At 46.9% G+C, this 18,417-nt stretch overlaps 1 protein-coding gene across 1 annotated transcript in view; it reads right to left on the bottom strand.

The window, feature by feature from the left end:
* Nucleotides 1–410: 410 nt before the first annotated feature.
* HIRA (histone cell cycle regulator) overlaps nucleotides 411–18,417 on the bottom strand; it is a 53,701-nt gene continuing 35,694 nt past the window's right edge. Inside the window, exons 14-25 of the mRNA XM_066609633.1 lie at nucleotides 17,706–17,900; nucleotides 16,828–16,998; nucleotides 15,120–15,321; nucleotides 13,992–14,093; nucleotides 13,313–13,461; nucleotides 11,867–12,028; nucleotides 10,750–10,808; nucleotides 8,391–8,496; nucleotides 7,048–7,170; nucleotides 3,896–4,059; nucleotides 1,790–1,878; nucleotides 411–626 (exon numbers count right to left, since the gene is read on the bottom strand). Coding sequence (XP_066465730.1) covers nucleotides 510–626; nucleotides 1,790–1,878; nucleotides 3,896–4,059; nucleotides 7,048–7,170; nucleotides 8,391–8,496; nucleotides 10,750–10,808; nucleotides 11,867–12,028; nucleotides 13,313–13,461; nucleotides 13,992–14,093; nucleotides 15,120–15,321; nucleotides 16,828–16,998; nucleotides 17,706–17,900 — 1,639 coding nt within the window. The 3' untranslated portion in view covers nucleotides 411–509. The remainder of the gene's footprint in view (nucleotides 627–1,789; nucleotides 1,879–3,895; nucleotides 4,060–7,047; nucleotides 7,171–8,390; nucleotides 8,497–10,749; nucleotides 10,809–11,866; nucleotides 12,029–13,312; nucleotides 13,462–13,991; nucleotides 14,094–15,119; nucleotides 15,322–16,827; nucleotides 16,999–17,705; nucleotides 17,901–18,417) is intronic.

The following is an 18,417-nucleotide window of genomic DNA, read 5'->3' as shown; positions in this document are numbered from 1 at the left end:
GTCTGTTGGCTGCATAATTCCTTAAGTAATTTAATGAAATTTCCTTTTTTGTGGGGCTCTTCCTTCTAACCCAAATACAGGATGGAGCCTCAATAAATCCTTAGAAAGAACCCTACCAGAAGGGTCAATAAGTCATTCAGTTTATTCTCTTGTACTGTGCTTTTGCATGGGACAGCCAAAATCTAAGCGACTCCCAGGTAGTCCTCTGATATTTGTCACAATGAGATCTGGATTCAAAAAAGACCCCTGGACAACGTTCTCCATAACTTTTGAAGGTAGCCACAGGCTGGGATGTGCCAGTTCAGGCCCTTCTTCCCACATATTCCTCTTGTGACCTTCTTTAAAAAAAACAAACAGTATTTCGTGGATTCAAATGCCTCAAGCCCATCTCCGGCTCTGCATCTTCCCAGGGGTTTTTGCACCATTCTGAATACAGCTCCTCCACTTCTGTCTGCCAAGGCTCTTCCTGCATTTTTTTCCCTTAGGCCAGGGAAGCATCTGGAAAGATGCTACTTGTCTTTCAAGTTGTCTAGCTGCTCTTGGTATTCTGTGAAAAGCCGCTGGAAACGAAGGTTTTGCCCAATGACAGGAAGCAGCTCCTTGAGTAGCTCGCGCTTTCGTAAGCCCTGCACAGAAACAAAAAGATTCTTAACGTGTGCCGCAGCATGAACACAAAGTTTTCTGATGTGGGGTTTGCTACATCACCTGTTCCCAGAAATGCAATCACACAGAAAAGCATCTTGCCAGGGCTGGCCTGTCCATGAGGTTGCCTGAGGCAGGAGTTAAGGTGTTTTCCCCACCCCATCCATGGGGGATAAGTTCCAGCTGCCACCGTGGTACCGAAAACCACTGATAACAATGAAGCCTACAAGAAGTGGTTCACAAATCCCTCTGACACTTAGCGATGCTAAGCTCTATGAACTCTTATGATAAGCACTGCGCTGTTTTCAGCCCTCCAACCCGCTTCCTGTTAGCATTTGCAGGCAGCACAGAAACAGCCAGACACAGGAGACGGCAGCAGGAGGGCTGCAACCAGAGACCAGATAAGTCATCTGAACAATTTGGAGGGGGGAGGATTTGTGAATCTTGGGTAAGTGAACCATGGATACAGGGATGCCTGTATTTTACTCCTTTCTATCCAAATGATCCCCAAAGGAGCTTGCACCACCATTACAATCCAGGAGCCCCTTAGTCTTCTGGCCAATGGCAGAGGCCACCTCCATTTGCTTCTCCAGTCCCTGACAAATGATGATTGGAAGAGTCTTCTTTTGGGGGCCAGGAGAGGGAGGTGGGCTCCCTGCAGGTGCTCCATTCTCTGGCTGGTGGTGGGGACTAGATTGCATACCCAGGTGCAGATGCTTCCATTGCCGTCCTTCTCCCGCTCCATATATTCAAAATGGAACAGCTTTGGCCACCACATCTAAAAACCCCTAACAATGATTGCTGCAGTGGTGTAGTGCTTTGGGTGTTGGATGTAGACCCAGGTTCAAATCCCTGCTCAGCCATGAAACTCCTTTTAGCCTCTATCTTTTAGCCTCATCTACTTCACAGGGTTGTTGTGACGACAAAAGGAGGGAAGGAACCATGTATTCCACCCCTGAAATTCCTGGAAGAAGGGCCGTATAAAAATATGGAAAATAAATTGAATGAAGCATGCCGAATACCCAAGACCTTCCTTGCTAGCAGGACTCACAAGACTCAGGCTGCAAAGCAATTCTAGTACTGAGAAAGTTTTCATAAGAAAAACAAAGGAAGCCAGCTCTCGTATCTTGTGCAAGTTAACACTTACCACAACAGTTGACTCCCATTGACTTCCAAGGGAGCAATGGACTGGACCCAACAAATCTGTGCATAACTCCCGCAGACGATATTCAAACCCTAAACAAATGTAAAGAAAGTGAAACCGTAATCATAACTGTCTCCTTAAAATTCTGCAGAACTTATTAAGCAAACCTTCCAAAATATTAAAAATTTCTTCTTGCCTTGTGAAATTACTTATTGGGAAGGCCTATGGTTCACAGTCTGTGTGCTATTTAGCTGTGGCCATCAGGAGGCAGACCTTTTCAAGCGGAGCTGATCCTGGGCTACGCTTTAGGCCTCCAGCTCTTCAAAGCCAGCATCTTCCACTCCAGTAATAAAGGAAGCCCATCAAAACTGTAATTCTACTCTGAAAGGAGCAATCCTAGCCAAGGGTGAGTCACAAACCCATAAGCCTTTGAAAAAAGTAGAAAGGATTTCCATGGAAAGGATAAATTCTCTGCTTAAGGCCGACATTTCGTGATCTGGTATGTGAGGAGTGCCCCTCCCCCCAAAAAAAAAATCCAAAGAAGAGGTAGGATTCAATGTTGCTTCAAGTATTCTTAGACTATCAATCCTGCAGATGAAATACAAAGGGAGAGCAACTCCCTTCCTGCGCAGTGCACTTCCTCACTAAGGCTCTGGACTAGATTGCTTCTGTTCACAGCTGCCTCAACCACATACCACAAAGCAAGTGAGCAGGTACTCTTGACTGGTGGCAAGTCTCCACCCAAGAGGTATGCGAAGTTCAGCAATGTTTTTTGTGCCTTGACCCTTCAAATTTATATGCACTGCCGCAGCTGACTTCAAACACAGGGTGACCCACTCCATGAAGAGAGGTCATTGGGCTGACCAGGATAATTAAGGCCACAGAGTGGTTTTGGAAGAGAACACCAAAATGGGGAAAAAAAAATGTATTAAGTAATGAGAGAAGGGCAGAGATTACTGAAAATTAAGTACACTTCCTCCAAAGAGTTCAGAAGCTTAGCATAAAAACTGAGGGTGTACATTGTCAGCAGCTGGAAGTTTGCAAATCACCAAGAAAAACCTCTGGAATGTGACAAGTCATGAAGAAATCTACATAACTGCATATTTGTGGCACAAAAGACCATCAAAATTATGATATTCCTTAAACATCTCTTTCCAAAGAAACTTTGTTGTACGGGCTAGACAGATCCCATTGTTGATGGTATTATTTCAACATGAGTTGCGCAAGGCACAGTTCTGTCAGCACAGTTCCGTAGTCAACTTTTGTCTTCATAAAGATCTGGGATGAATAGGAGAAGTTTTTCCCCCTCCTTCAGGTCATTTCATGTTGATCATCTTCGAGAGGAATGAAAAGTAGAATTGCTGGTAAACTTCAAGTATGGTTCCCTGTCCCTGAACAGTGTATGGGTCAGTTCTCAGAAAGCCAATTGATTATACCTGCAACACTCCACCTTAAAGTTATCACAACTCGCCAACTTATTCATGAACAGGTTCTAGGCCAGGAGTTCCCAAAGTGTGTGTCTTAGGACACCGCAGCACATTCAAAGGGGTGCCATGGAACATTCCCACTGCCCCTCCTACTTGTTCTCCCAGGCACTGCTATCTTGGACATTGTGAAGTCTTGCAAGATTTGTGTACTGCCATCTTGGACCTTGCAAGATCCAAGATGGGGGTGCCCAGTAGAGCCATGAAGAAGAGGCTGCAGGGGTGCCATGACCCAGGCACGTTTGGGAACCACTATTCTAGGCTTTAGAGCTCTGTTTTGCAGACACAGCTATGTTGTAGTCACTCCGTGTGACTTCTCTTTAGACTGTGTAGCAAAAAGGTCTTTGGAAAGTTAGGTTTGATGAGAATCCCAAATTTGCTGGGGCTTTTACCATAAAGATATAATCATGCAAATGTACTCATGTTTCATCACTACTGACTTCAGTTAGTCTTACCTCCTCTGTCTGGGCTGTGTGGAAGAGCATCTCCTACCAAGTTTGTGGACTACCCTCATACAATTTCCACCTGAAGGATTCCACCAGCTACCTGCTAAGCTCCTGCACCAATTCCCCATGCAGCTGAACTAATGCAGCATCCTGAACAATAACTGCGCACCGAGCCTCACCTTCATTAACCAGATATCGTGCATAGATGAGGAGCCAATGGCGGTATTCGTGACTCGACTGCAAAGTTAGGGCAGCTGCTACCTGACTCTCCAAGTACGCCAGTGTCGTTTCCTGCTGTACCAAATGAGGCATGGAAAACAATCGTGCTGCCTGCCGGCCGGAGCTACAATCACAAAGAGAGGAGCATTTTCAGGAGCACAGAAAAAACTGTGTGCTGGTTTTTTCTGTGGCAGATGCATGAGAGCTCCTATAGACACCCGAGGGGAGACAGCACACAAAGATAGCACGTAATTTATGAGAAGTGGTATTGGCACAAGAACCGGTGGCCCCATTTTAATATTATAAATGGGGCTCTCCACTCCCTTAACTGGCAGTTCGCCCAGAGCAAAAGAGGAAGTGCGAAGGACAGGACAACAGTAGACTAGAGCATTTGACACTCTAGCCCACTGCTCTCCTCTCTCCACTTCCTCTTCTGCAGCATTCCCTTTTTCTTTCTAAACTGAAGGACAGAGAAGAGCCGTGGAGGTGGTGCTTAGGTGAACTGCCAATCTGATTGAGGCAATTGCCTCAGCCAGCCTCATGAGTGGGCTGGAACTTCTCATAACATCAGGTCACAGAGGTAACCAAACCCTTGATTTAAAAAGTGAGGGTAGAAGCATCTTGGATGAGAATTATAATGCTAACATATTAAAAGTTGCAGGAGACAAATTACTTAGTCGCTCCAGGAATGACTGCTGTGAAGGATATTCAACCATATGTTTAAAAAAACCATACCGAATAGTTATAATTGGGCAGATGCTCAACGCAACAAAAATCATGGTTGCAAAAGAAAAAAGCACACAATCTTTGGAAGGAACACAACACAGTGCTAATAACACTGGTTATGACAAAAAAAATTGACATATGATGCTCAGTAGAAAAACTGCAGCAATTATACATAAGATGGGCAAGCGGAAAAATGCTTGGCAGGTCTCTGTAGACAGATGGGAGATATTTTGTGGACTTCTGGAAACAGACTTATAAAACTGATGGTGTAAGACAACAACAGATATTAGACATTTCATAATATGCTTGTTTTTTGACAGAGTTTCTAGAAAGATGTCTTTATGTAAGAGATGTGCTTTTTCTTCGCTTCAGAGTGTTCAGTATATTGTATATTTTGTCCAGCATTAATACAAACTATCAATGTAAGACAGAATGTCCTTCCTGTCCCTTTAGCTCAGAAACAGCAGAGCAATTCACTTAAAAATAATCTAAAGTCACCTTTTAGGTACAAGTCACCTAAAAATATTTTAAAAGGTACTTTTCCAAGTAAATTGACCACAAGTATGTGAGCAAAATGGCAGCTTTTCTTGGAAAAGTTGAGGTTTACAAGGCCTATATGTCCAAAGTAGGGTCTCTATTTTGGACTACCTGGAAGCAGAGGAGAATGAAATGGCAGGCTTTTGAGTGCTACAGACTGCCTTCATCAGACAGTTGGTAAGGGGAGGGTCAAGGGAAGATGTTGGCGGTGCCCCAGCAGTCTGCAGTTTGTGAAATCTAAAGATGGTGTTTAGGGAACTTTTTGCAGACTTGGACCAGCCTATAAATGGTGCAAGACAGTCTCAATACATAAAGAAGATTACTTAGGCCAGGGGTGTCAAACTCATTTCATACTGAACAGCATTCATGATGCCTGCTGTGGGTCAGAAGTGATACCATTAGGCAGGAAGTGATGTCATTAAACAGGTCATAACAAAAAAAAAAGCACCTTTTCTCACTTAGGAATTCATTAGCTGCAAATGACAAGAGAAAATATGCAAATCTTGATCATATTTCAAAATATGAGAGAGCCCAGTTCTCATGTGGGTTGCCCTTACAGCAGTAACACCCCAGCCCTGCTCAGTAGCTGAGAGCCTGATAAAAAGCTTCCGTGGGCCGCATCGGGCCCCTGGGCCTTATGTTTGACACCCCTGACTTAGGCAAAGGAAGTAAGAACCACCACCACCACCGGGCCATTGCACAGATCAAGGGTTAAAAAAAGCAGAGAAACTAGATGGATTCTTTATTCTCAAAAATAGGAGATAAATTGTACTAAGTTGAAAGTCAACCAAAGCCAAACCGAGTGCTTTACGAGTGCTGTAGGGTATTTTACTCCTCAAAAGGAAAGCTCAGTTGCGTGATACTAATATTTCTGTGTTGATTGTGCACCCTGTTTAATAGTATTCACACACAGGTACAGTGATGCCTCGCAAGACGAATGCCTCGCGCAACGAAAAACTCGCAAGACGAAAGCGTTTTGTGATTTTTTTGGGGTGACTCGCAAGACGAATTTTTCTATGGCCGTGCTTCGCAAGACGAATTTTTCTCCTTTTTTTTTTTTGGCTTGTTTTAAAATCGCACTTCGCAAGACGAAAATTTCGCACAACGAAACGACTCACAGAACGAATTAATTTCGTCTTGCGAGGCACCACTGTACATGAGGCAGGGTCTATTGTTTTTATTTTAGGAGCTTTTATATTCTTCCTTTCTCAAATGATGTAGGGCAATGCACAACAAAACAGTAAATTAAATATAACCTTAAAAATCAACAAGGCAAAAATAAATATACTTAAAACTGACATGAATGAACCGTTAGTAGCAACAAAATGAGCAACGGAACCATCTCAAGGGGCTGCTAATAGCAAATACTTGCCTGAACGGTCAGGTTTTGAGTAATTGCCCAACACTTACAGGATGGTGGCCTGTCTGACCAACAAAGGGAAGGCATTCCAGAGGGCCACTGCCACTAACAAAAAAGCCCTGCTTGTTGTGGATTCCTATCATACTTCCAACAAGCTGGACATCAGAAGGATGGCTTTCAGGAACAACTGAACACGAACTCTGAAACAAGCCTAAAAGCATACAGACACACTGAGGGCGCAGGTATCATAAGCTCCTAGCAACCAGCCCCCATTAACAGTTGGGGAGCTGCACCATAGGCCAACTTAGGTTTCCAAACACTTTTCAAAAGCCTGTGTGTGCTGGCTTCAGTTCTTGTTTCAGGTTACGCACCCAACGAGGGAGGGTGCCTAAGCTGTAAAAACCAGTCCTCAAATAGGAACCACTCGGCTAGTTGCCAGGATAAAAAGCACTGGATAGTATCATCGAAGAAAAACACTTGTGCCCATACTTGGATGTCCTCCCTTGTATTATGGCTAAGGGTCCCGAACACAGCATCGCCTCCTGGGATGGTAAGCTGTTCCGGAAGTCTGCACATTGTGCTAGGGTCTCCTGCTTGTCAGAGACAAGGTTCCTGAAAGATGACACAATGTTAGAGGTGAATCAAGCTGTTTATTTAACATGGGATATTTCTGCCCAGTTTTTCAACCCACACGGGTCTAACAAAGTGGCTCACGTCACTATCATCAAATCATAAGCACAGATTAGCAGTGCAAACTGATGCACTCCTACCCGAAGCCTCATTTCATTCAACGGGGCTAACTTCCAAGTGCAGCACACCTTGGGAATAATATTATCCTCACCCAAGAACTAAAAGTTGTTAAAAGCAGCAGCGATACAAGTTTCCTTGGGGAGCAAAGTCCACAGCCTCAGTGCCACCACTGGAAAGGCTATGACCTGCAACACAATCCTCAACACCTCCAAAGGGGTTGGGAGGAAGGAAGCTGGAAGAGGCCCAAAACAGACAAGTACCCAGATCCCAGAACATTATGTGGAATGTGAAGATTTTCACCATCATTTTTAAGGAGAGGGCATCACCATCATTTTCCATTTCATGCAACCTCCAAGCCCCAAATCACGGATACCATTTTTCCATGCCACTAGATAACGCTGCACTAAGAAGCAAGGCTGGGTGGCTGAGCAGTAAACTGCAAAGAAACAGCATTTAGGCTTCAAAATTTAAGGCTGTATTCCACGGTTCGTTTATTTCCAAGTGAATGGAGAAGCCAGTGGGACCATGACAGATAGGAACTGCTTCTGAACTATAACCCTAAACATTGTCCGAACACACTTCTAACTTGGCTTGTTCTGTCTGAATGCTTGGCTCTCTGCAGTTTGCATTTCAATAAGCTCGGGTACATTTTTGGCAGGTCAACAGTCAGTTTATACAGAGACTTTAAATACTTTACACATTAAAATAAACCAAAAATCAGCTCTCTATTTGTCAGATTATTTACCTAAATGGTAAACAGAATATTTACCTAAATGGTCTTAAAGGGGGGGGCACAGCACTGTCCCTGCTTGGTAAAAATGTGACAATGGCACCAGTGGAACGTAGTTGTTAAGACCTTGCACCTGGTTCAAATCTCACCTCTGCCATGGACTTAATAGGTGGCCTTAGGCAATCTGAACCTCAGTCTTTCCTATCTGTAATATGGGACACTCTTGCTTACCTTACAAAGTTATTGTAAAGACTACATCACAACAACACACGAAGCACTTTGCATGCACACATAAAACGCAAAAGCCTAAGCATTGTTCTTTAAACTCTAAACTGTTTCCACTTGTTCTTACCAGGAAGAGAGGGAAGGATTAAAGCAATATGCTTTTCCATCGGACATGTTCATTACTGGGATGCCATGTTGCGTCAACAAGATTTGAGACACAGTCGTTTCGCTTCCTACAAATCAAACCAAAATCATGACACTCCCTGGCAACAAATCCAACAAATCCTGGTCCACTGCTCACCCGGAGTTCAATCCCTGCCCACCTCCAGGGAAGCCAGACCACATGGTGACGGCCACTGTCTTGGCTATAAAGGGGACCGGACAAATCTTATCAATGGCAACTAGCCATTATGGCTACAGACTACCTCCAAGTTCAGTGGCAGTCTGCCTCTGCTTATGAGTGGCAGGAAGAGGTACGCTTTCATTTGAGCTTCCCAGAGGCAGCTGGCTGGAACGTCCTTCTGTTCACAACAGAGGCAAGAAACAGGATGGCTCTTAAGAGAAAATGGGAGGTGTCTCCTGCCTAACCCCCCAGCTGGGCCTTCCTTCAAAAGATCCTGTCTTTGAGCAGATGGATGGGAGAGCACCCACTGGACGGGAAGAAGCAGGGCAAAATATGGTCATCTGGGAAACTTGGGAGAATCACTGCCAGAGAAGACAACACTGGGACAGATGAACTAATGGTCTGATCCAGTATAAACAGCTTCCTGTGTTATATTCTTTATGAACCTATAGCCAAATGCTATTAACCAAAGCTTGGCCACTCCTTTTCTTTTGTGGACCTAGGGCTCTGGGGTGGGGGAGATTTTAAAGGGGAAGGAAGAACTGCCTCCCTTCTGGGATCAATCAAGGGGGCCCTTCTTGTGTATCCTGCCTTTGGCAGTGTGAAAAGACCTTTTTTCCAACTGGTATTACTCCTTGCCCCTGGGTGCAAGGTTGGCTCTCACTCTCTGTTACCTTCTGGGTAGAGACTGAGAACATTTTTCTTCCATATAGCTTTTAAGTGCCTAAATTTATATTGATCTGCTCTGCATGTTTTTCTCTTAGGTATGGCATTTGGATATTGTTTTTATGGTTAATTTGGGGTGGTGATGGCACAATCTGTTTCGTGCTTTTTTGTCCATTGATTTTTTCATTGTACTATTTTAGTGTGTTAGCCATCTTGTGTGCCTCCCTAAAGAGAGGAAAAAAGCAGGAAGAACATATTTTAAACAACACAGTTAAAACTCAAGATCTTTAAAAATCGTCATGTACTTTGGAGCCGGGGGGGGGGAAATAAGACTTTTGTCTGTCACCCCCCTCCCACTTCCCACTCCCCTCTGTCAAGCAACATGTTAGAGATTGAGGGAGCCTTCAAGCAGCGATATTAAGGTGTGCTGCAAAAGGCCTGCAGGTGTGCCATAGGAGCTTGGAGCACTGTGGCTGAAAAGCTCTTCCAGGTTCTGTGGGTCTGCTTCTAGGGCAACTGTGTGTAGTAACAAATTGTCAGTCCCTCTTCTTCTGCCAGCAGAGCAGAGGAAGAGGGACAGACAACGTGTGACTACATACAGTTACCCTAGAAACAGACCCACAGAACCGGGAAGAGTCTCCCGGAAGCTGGAAGTGATAAAACAAGAGGGTTAGACCATAGAGAAGACCATAAAGGTCAAGGACATCTGCAAGAGGGATCTGAAGGCCTTAGGAGTGGACCTCAACAAGTGGGAAACCCTGGCCTCTGAGCGGTCCGCTTGGAGGCAGGCTGTGCAACATGGCCTTTCCCAGTTTGAAGAGACATTTGGCCAACAGTCTGAGGCTAAGAGGCAAAGAAGGAAGGCCCATAGCCAGGGAGACAGGCCAGGGACAGACTGCACTTGCTCCCAGTGTGGAAGGGATTGTCACTCCCGAATTGGCCTTTTCAGCCACACTAGACGCTGTTCCAGAACCACCTTTCAGAGCACGATACCATAGTCTTTCGAGACTGAAGGTTGCCAACTACTAAAGGTCAGTGTGCTATGAGAAGAAAAACGTTGAAAATCACTACCTTAGAAGCAGGAGTAGAGTCTGTAGAGTCCCTAAAAGTCCCATTCCTATCCAACTTTCCAGCACTGGTGCAGCCACAATGCAGCCGCAAGGTAAGGGAACAAATGTTCCCCTACCTTGAGGAGGCCTCTGTGACTGCCTCTCCACTACAGGATGCAGTACATGCCCCATTGGCACTGCTGCACCAGCACTGGAAAACTGGGTAGGACTGGGCCCAAAGTCCTGGAACAGTGTGGCAGAAGGCTGGGGGCAGACACTGTAAGGTGTGGAGGTCTGAATGATAAGGCTCAAGGGCAGAGAGGGAAGGAAGAGCACCAGGGCTACACATTTTGGCTTTTAACCACATTATGCATCTAGCAACGAAGCCATCCTTTTGACACCCCTATTGAGAGAAAGAAAGTCATTACCTGCTAAAATCGTTTGCAGGGACTCGTCTTTCACCACTACTGACCGCTTCTGAACATTCCTGAAAGGCAGAGAGCACAGAGCAAAGAGTGACATTTCAATGCTGCCAACATTAAAGAGACACTTATGTCACTTTTGAAATGAAGACGTTGCACATGCAGTATTTTGCCAGATGCTCACACAGGAAAGCCTGAATTCCTGAATGGTGTTCCCTACGAGGCCCCACGCCATAAGAAGACTTTGCAGGAAGTTAACCTTAACTGAGAACAGGTCTCAATTCATCACTCATGAGGAACCTGTACTAGTGTTTTAGTGGTAATGGAGCCAAGGAAATTAAAACAAACAAGGATCAAACCAAGATTACAGCGTGTATAGAATAGCCTTGGAAGTCCTCGTTACTCTATATACCCCAATACTCAAGGGATGGAGACAATCTTAGCTTGATTTCAGCAAGTCTGACAAAGTATATTTCCCTTGTACAACGTCCTTAGTTATCGGATAGGAGCCTGGTTTCATATCCTGGTTTGTTAAACCAACCATAGTTTGTACAAACCAGAGTTTCCTGTAACCGCATTAAACGGAAAACTGTGGGTTGTTACAAAACATTAACGAAAGCTTCTATCTGAGCATGAAGGACAACACTGGGGCGTGAAAGCCAGAATCTTGTTCACAAAATGACAAATTGATGTTACATCTAAATTGGAGCTGCCACAAGCTTTTCTCCCCCCGTTGCTTACTCCCCTTATTAGTAGCTAATTTTCCCAAGTTGATGAGAGGAGGAGGGAAAAATAGCTACCAAGGAGATGAAAAAGCAACAGAGAATGGCAACCAGTAACTCTTCCTTTATGTGTTCAATTCCCCCCCCCCTTTTGGGGAGGACCTTTCAGGGTTCCCGAGAGATAGAACTCTCACATGGCGAATATAATGTAGTCATTCTACAAAAGCAGCAAACATTTCACCAATCCTGTAGCCAGACACTGGTTTCCATAACTGACCATAGATTAGCACCAGCTCAGCGACACTGAGAAATAGAACACCTGGACGAGCATCATGCTCTTTTGCCACCATGGCTGCCAAGCTAGGTTCTCACAAATGGCACCGTTCCGGCTCAGCACCTACCAGACAGAGAGGGTTGCGGCTGTCGTGAGTGCCATGATATAGAAACCCGTGCAGTGCAATGTGGAGATCGGCGAATGCAGGACAATGGGAGGGAGGAGGCGGCGGCCACAAGCCGAAAACACCGACAAGGTCCTTTTCTCACAAGCTACGCTCACCACCTCGCTGGAAGGGAGCAGGAGGAAAAAAACAACAACTTGGAGGTTACTTTATTTGACTGACGGAAAGGATTTACTCTTTGCACCTCCACCAAGGAAGCTTGTGCACAAAATGAAACACAAAGTGAGAAGATGCAGAATAAAACTGATCGTGATCTCTCAACAGCAACACATCATCAACATGGACAGCTAAGAAGCCAGGGACGACTCCCTAATGATTAATGAACCTGGTAAAAGCTGGGACAATAGGACAGTTTTCATGTGACAGGGCTACAGGAGCTAAGCACATTTGTTTGAGGAGGAGATTTTATCATTGGGGAACACACAACAACAGCTTCAGAGAGGATTCAAAGGAAGCTACCAGCATTCACCACTGAGTGTTACTGGATGGTGGAGACCCAGGACCCTTCCTGGAGGGCACTGCAAGGTGGTGGCAGAGTCATGAGGGTTGTTAACTAGCAGCAGCAGCGCACAGCACAGGCAGTGATGTCAGGAATCTGTGTTGGGTCCTCCTAGCAACCCAGCAGCTCTGCATCTGCACAGGAATCCGTTAACACCTTCCGTGTCTTCGCCGCTTCCTTGCAACGCTCTCCAGTACAGTCCGAAGCAAGTCGGTTGCCAGTTCGAATCTTCCATGAGCCGACTAAGGGCGCAATCCCAACTGGCAGTTAGGCTGGCATAGGAGTCCCTGGAGGGTTGCAAACGCGCCATAAAGCATGTCTGCGCCTCCGTGGAAGGAAGCTGCGTCGCACATCCAGATACGCCGACACACGGAGGTCGGCGGGAGACTCCGCGGCAGCTTCCTCCCCACCGCTTGTGCCAGCGCACCTGCGCCGACACAAGTGGCAAAGGTAGGCATGGGGGGAAGCAGGAGGGGGCTGTTTCTAGGTGGGGGGAGGGCGGGCGATGGGCAGTCCTGGGGCAGGAGGGCGGGGAGCCTGGAGTGGGGCTGGGACTCGGTGGTTATTCTGGATCCCAACCTCTGTCCCCGGGGAGAACAGAGCGGCTTCGAGCCGCTCCACTCTCCTCAGACTTCCGCCACCTCCAGAGGTGACGCAGGTCCGGGGAGACCCATTGGGGTGCGCAGCCCTTACCCAGGGGTAAGGGAGAAGAGCTTCCCCTTGCCTCTGGCTGAGCCGCTGCAGCCAACGAACGAGCTCCAGCGCAGGTTTGGACTGCGCCCTAAGTAGCCTTAGACAAGTCATCCTCACCCCACCTTAGATAACCAGGTATTATGACTTGAAAACCATCTTAGCTCAGTCCCCCCACCCACTCCTATTCGTAGGCTTACCAGCTTCCTGCTGCAGAGAGGATTCGGCTGGTGAGGACCGTCTCCCACTCCTTCCCTTCTCGACTGCACTTTAACCGGCTGAGTTTTGAGCTGCCTACGGCAGTGATTTCGTTCTCCACTTCAATGTACATAGAGGGGTCTGAGCTCACCTGCAAAAAGGTGGTTCTCTTAAAGCATGAGCTAGTCAAGGAACAGGCCCAAATTATAAGTATTAAAAGCCCAGAAGCCAGGAATGGCCAGCTAATGGAGCATTTTCTCCAGGGTTGGAACGGCAGAAGTGCATGCCCCAAAACCACCTCTGCCTGTGGCCCCTCATCCCAGCACCTCCACTGTTGCTGCTCATCTTCCTCCCTGGCTTTTGTAAAAGCAAATTTTATTATTTTCACATTTTTATGCTGCCCTCCTGTATAAAGCAGAGTATGTAGCAGAGTACACGGTTCCTTCCCTCCTTGTGTCCTCACCCCTATGAGATCGGTGAGGCTGAGAGAACCTGACAAACCCACAGTTACCTGGGAAGCTCCATGGCTGAGCAGGGATTCGAATCTGGATCTTCCAGGTTCGAGTTCGATCCCCAAACCACAACATCACCCTGGCTCTGTTCAGGAAGGGAACAGGGAGCAGAAGGAAGTGCAGGGGAGGGGACGTCAATCCTATTCCACGGAATTTCGTGCTCACTTACTTGCAATGCAAATGATTTCTGTGGGACTGGGGTTGGCAGCTTAAGTGCTAAGGGTGCCGCGTGAGAAGCACCATCCTTCTCAGAGGACAGGATCGCTGGGGACTGAAACACAAACATTCAACTGCTGAGCTCAGTATGCATGTGTACGTTTGGCACAAATTGTTGGCATCCTTCAGTCTCGGAAGACTATGGTATCGCGCTCTGAATAGTGGTTCTGGCACAGAGTGTCCTCTCCAGTGCGCGAAGCCTGGGTAAGGTAGATATGGAGGATAGACTGTTTCCCATGCAGCAAATCCCCCCTCCCCACATCGCTGAAAGGATCCAATGGAAAGGCAGAGGCCAATACGGTTGGTTCCAGCGGCGTCGCAGGAGTTGCCAGAACGTGACTGTGTTCTTACAGTCAAGTCAGAACCTGCCTAGTGCATTGGTCTTTTAATGGGGGTGGTGGTGGTTAGGACTCCCAAGGTGGCTTCCCCTGACCCAACTCATGTCGAGCCAGAGTCACAGTAACAAATCTGAGTTTTAAAGAAAGGAAAGCAGGTTGCCTCTGCATGAGCTCAGGGCAACCAGATTGCTAAGGAGGACAGTGCTGGTTTATCTATAACAGTTATATGGAGGTGGAAGTTTTGGTTTAGGCAGCTTTTTCACTCTGGCACAAGAAGCTGCACCAGCAAGAATCACCTCCTCAGCACAACTGTGAAAAATACAGGAGCCCCATCTTTCACACATCTGGCCACCCTAGAAAGAGGAGGGGTAAAAAGGAAAAAAAACCCATGAAGCTGGTTCTTGTGTCCAGCCTTGGATCTGAAACCATCAAATCAACTGCATGAGTGGATCCCTTGCAGAAACAAACCATCTTCTACCGAGGCAGAGCCCAGTTTAAGCGTTGTCTGCAATGACCAACACCAGCTTTCTGGGGTCTCAGACAGGAATATTTCCCCACACTTAACTGGAAATGCCACAGACTCTGGACTTTGTTATGCAAAGCATGTGCTCTCACACCGAGCCACAGCTCTGGCCAGCAGAACGTCAGTAAACAGAGTTAACCTTGGCTGATGCCCGCCTGATTTTCCCACGCCCACCCTATCAGGGCACCTGGCACCAGGAGGTAACTGCCACCTGAGTTACCTGAACAGTCAGAGTGACCGGCATGAGGCGGGTGTCCTTTCGAGGCCTGCCTTTTTTCTTCTTTTCGACCGTCTCATTCTCAAGCTCCAGTTTGCGCTTGGAGAGTGAGAGAGGCTTCACGGGGATCTTCTCCTCGCTGTCGCTGCTGCTCTCCAGTAGGTCTCGGGGCTTACTTTCCCAAACTGCGTTATGCTCCTTCAACCTGCAGAAATAGCAAAGGATTAAGTTGAGGGCAAGGGTTTTCCAACCTTCACCAAGCCCACTGTGTGTTTCCTAACTAAGAAGCTTAGAGTTGCTCAAAGAGCACAGGAAAGAGGGAGAAGAGCAACTTTTCTGTAGGCTAAACCCCCAATAAGGAAGATTGCCTGATAAAAAAAATTGGACAAGGCTCAAAAGTCATACATGCTTGGACAATAGTTCCCAAACTTCTCAGTCGTCACCCACCAGGGGAACTGGAAATGGGCCATTCCCCCTTTAGGGGAGTGGCCCCAATAGTTCTGCAGCAATTGTGGTGCCATGGGGACCCAGGGGTTTTTACACTTACCTGGAAGGGTTGTGTTTTCCTCTGGCAGGGTCTGGGAGGCTCACAGCCCCTCTGCAGGCTTCTCTGACGCTGAACAGAGATCCAATCAGCGGTCAGAGCCCACTTCCAGTTTCCGATCGGAGCTCCGTTGGGGGCTCCCCTGACCCAACACTGCCAACACTTACCATGGTCCCAAACCCCACTACCCAGGGGCATTTCATCCCAGGTTATAAGGGAGTACTACAAAAGTACAATGGTTTGTAGCAGTCGTAGCTAATTTATTTGGCCTGAGGGAGTAAGACATTTCTTGGACAAACAGTTCAGGAACTTCAGTAGGACATCATGCACCTTCCAGAGCAGCTCAATTGGGGGGGGGGGCAGGATTCAAGCCTTCCTACTCACCTCTGACAAAATAGTTTGAAAGGCATCCTTCTTGGCCTCTGAAAATAAGACTACTAGGGCCAGAGGAAGAAGCTGCTGGCTACCTTTTTAGAGGAAAGAGTGCCTGCTGGCTCAGAAAGGAGGACATTATGATCTGCAGTTGGCCTGGGCCACTCTAACTTCCCAAGGATGTGCTCAGGGACGAGTCTACCCGGGCTAAACAGCCACAAAAGTACTGCTTCATTCCTCCAAGAGATCAGAGAAGAGGTGTCCAAACGCCCAAAGCACCCCCAGCACTTGGGAATACTTCCAGGGGCTCTGTGACAACATCTGGGGCATCTCCTCACTAGGAGCTGGGACATCAGAAGCACTAACAGAAGGATCAACATCCAGACCAGTCACCTAACAATCTACATCCAGGTGCTGGTAATGACCTCTAAAACCCTCAGTGGTTTGGAACCTGGATACCTTAAGGACCATCTTCTCCTATACATGCCTCCTCATACACTCAGGTCATACGCTCAGCCTTCTTGGTGCCTTGCCCTCATAGATATAACAGGCATCCACTAGGAGCAGGGCCTTCTTGGTAGTGACACCATTCTCCCAATGGAAGGTCTCGTCCCCACCCTCTGCTTCTTCAGGAGATCTGTAAAAATGTGACCTTTTTTTCCTTTCTTTCTTTTTTTTTTTTGGCTCTGGGGGGATTAGTGATGCCTCCAATGGAAGTTGGGATTTTAAATCTGGTTCTGTTAACAATGCATTTAATTTGTTTTAGTTTATGGTCAGCCATCTCTTGTTCCTCACCTGTCTATGGCAATCTGGTTGGTGTGCGTTACGGCTGAGGTCCCTGAGGTGGCTTTGGATCGCTCCGTAAATCTGGAGTCAAACGCTTTCATGGGTTCTATCTTGGAAGGGGTGCTCAGGACAGAGGGCGAGGAAGTCGGGGGAACAGCCGAAGCCGAGGTAGCATTTACACTGTCAAAAAAGAGAAGATGAAACTGTTAAAACAAAAAGAAAAATACAGGAAGACCCCCCCCACAGGCCAAACACACACCCCAAACACACTCAGAAGTGAAAGCTGGCAATCTCAAAACACCTCCCTCTCACCATTTCATTGCAAGCCGCGTGGCATCTCTGAACATGGAGGCGATGCATCTCACAGCTATGGCTAGCAGCTGCAAAACTGTATAAATTTATAGGCTAAAAGCCCAGTTCTGTTCAGGTATGCCTAGAAGGAGGCCACACCAAGTTTAAAGGTACTTACTCCTAGGAAGGTTTGTACACGATTTCAGCCCAAGGTGAGGTTCTTCTTAGTTTGGTTGGTGTTAAAAGGAGATTCACTAAATTCATTGAGGATAGGTTTAGCAAAGGCTACTAGTCATGATGGCTAAATGGAGCCCCCTTGTGTTCAGAGCTGAATACCAGCAGCGGGGCAGCAACAGTGGCAGAGGGGTATGCCTTTCTCTCCTGGTCATGGGCTTCCTGGCTGGCAACCTTCTGTCTCGAAAGACTATGGTAGAAGCCTACAGCACCCGGAATTCCCAGGCGGTCTCCCATCCAAGTACTAACCACGCCTGACCCTGCTTAGCTTCCGAGATCAGATGATAGTGTTTGCAGTTAATCCACGCAGATAGGGTCTCAGTTAAGAAAGAGAAAGGATGGATCCTCTTGCCAATACTCACCCGTCTTTGTTGGTTGCATCTTCCGTGGGCTTAACGCTGGCTGCCACGGGCTCCAAGGCAGGCTTGCCCGTGCCAAGGGAATTGGTCGCATTGTAATCTAATGACATGAGTTGGTTGGTTTGAGACGTGGACATCATTGAGCCCGCTAAGGATCCAGATATTGGAATACTATTGAAAAAGGCTGTTGAAAAATCCCTGTTTAAAAAATAAGGAGACAATGACAGTAAAAGGTAACATTATTAAGTGGAAGGGGTAGAGTTGGCCCGTTGTTGAGGTCAAATGAGGTGGTTGCCTGGTTGCTGCTCCTCCTAAGAGCACAAGAGGAAGAGGGGACACTCTAGCCTTCTCTCTCTTCTGCTCTGTCCCCTCTTCCTTTACTAAACCAGGGAGCAGGAGGAGGAGGAATTATGGGCAGGGGGGAAAAGAAAGGAGGGTGGCATTTTAAGTGCTGTCTCAGCATCTTAAATGGGAAGTCCTGACCCAGCCCTGGTCAGGATTATACTCCCGCTTGCACGCTTATAGTATTAAAAACAAACAAAATCCATTACTGCAAATATTTTGCCCTTTGTAATAAGGCAGAAGACAACTAGGATACTCACTGAACAATATATTGCAGCAGAGACAGACTGGGATCTTGTGGTACCCACCCGCACAGGGCAAACACCAGAGAGCAAACTATGCTGCAAGCCCAAGACCCCATTTTCCACTTGCC

Source organism: Tiliqua scincoides, chromosome 14, assembly GCF_035046505.1.
Source record: "Tiliqua scincoides isolate rTilSci1 chromosome 14, rTilSci1.hap2, whole genome shotgun sequence".
Lineage (NCBI taxonomy): Eukaryota > Metazoa > Chordata > Lepidosauria > Squamata > Scincidae > Tiliqua > Tiliqua scincoides.
The sequence above is the reverse complement of the archived record's forward strand: the minus strand, read 5'-3'. Positions and strand labels throughout refer to the sequence as shown.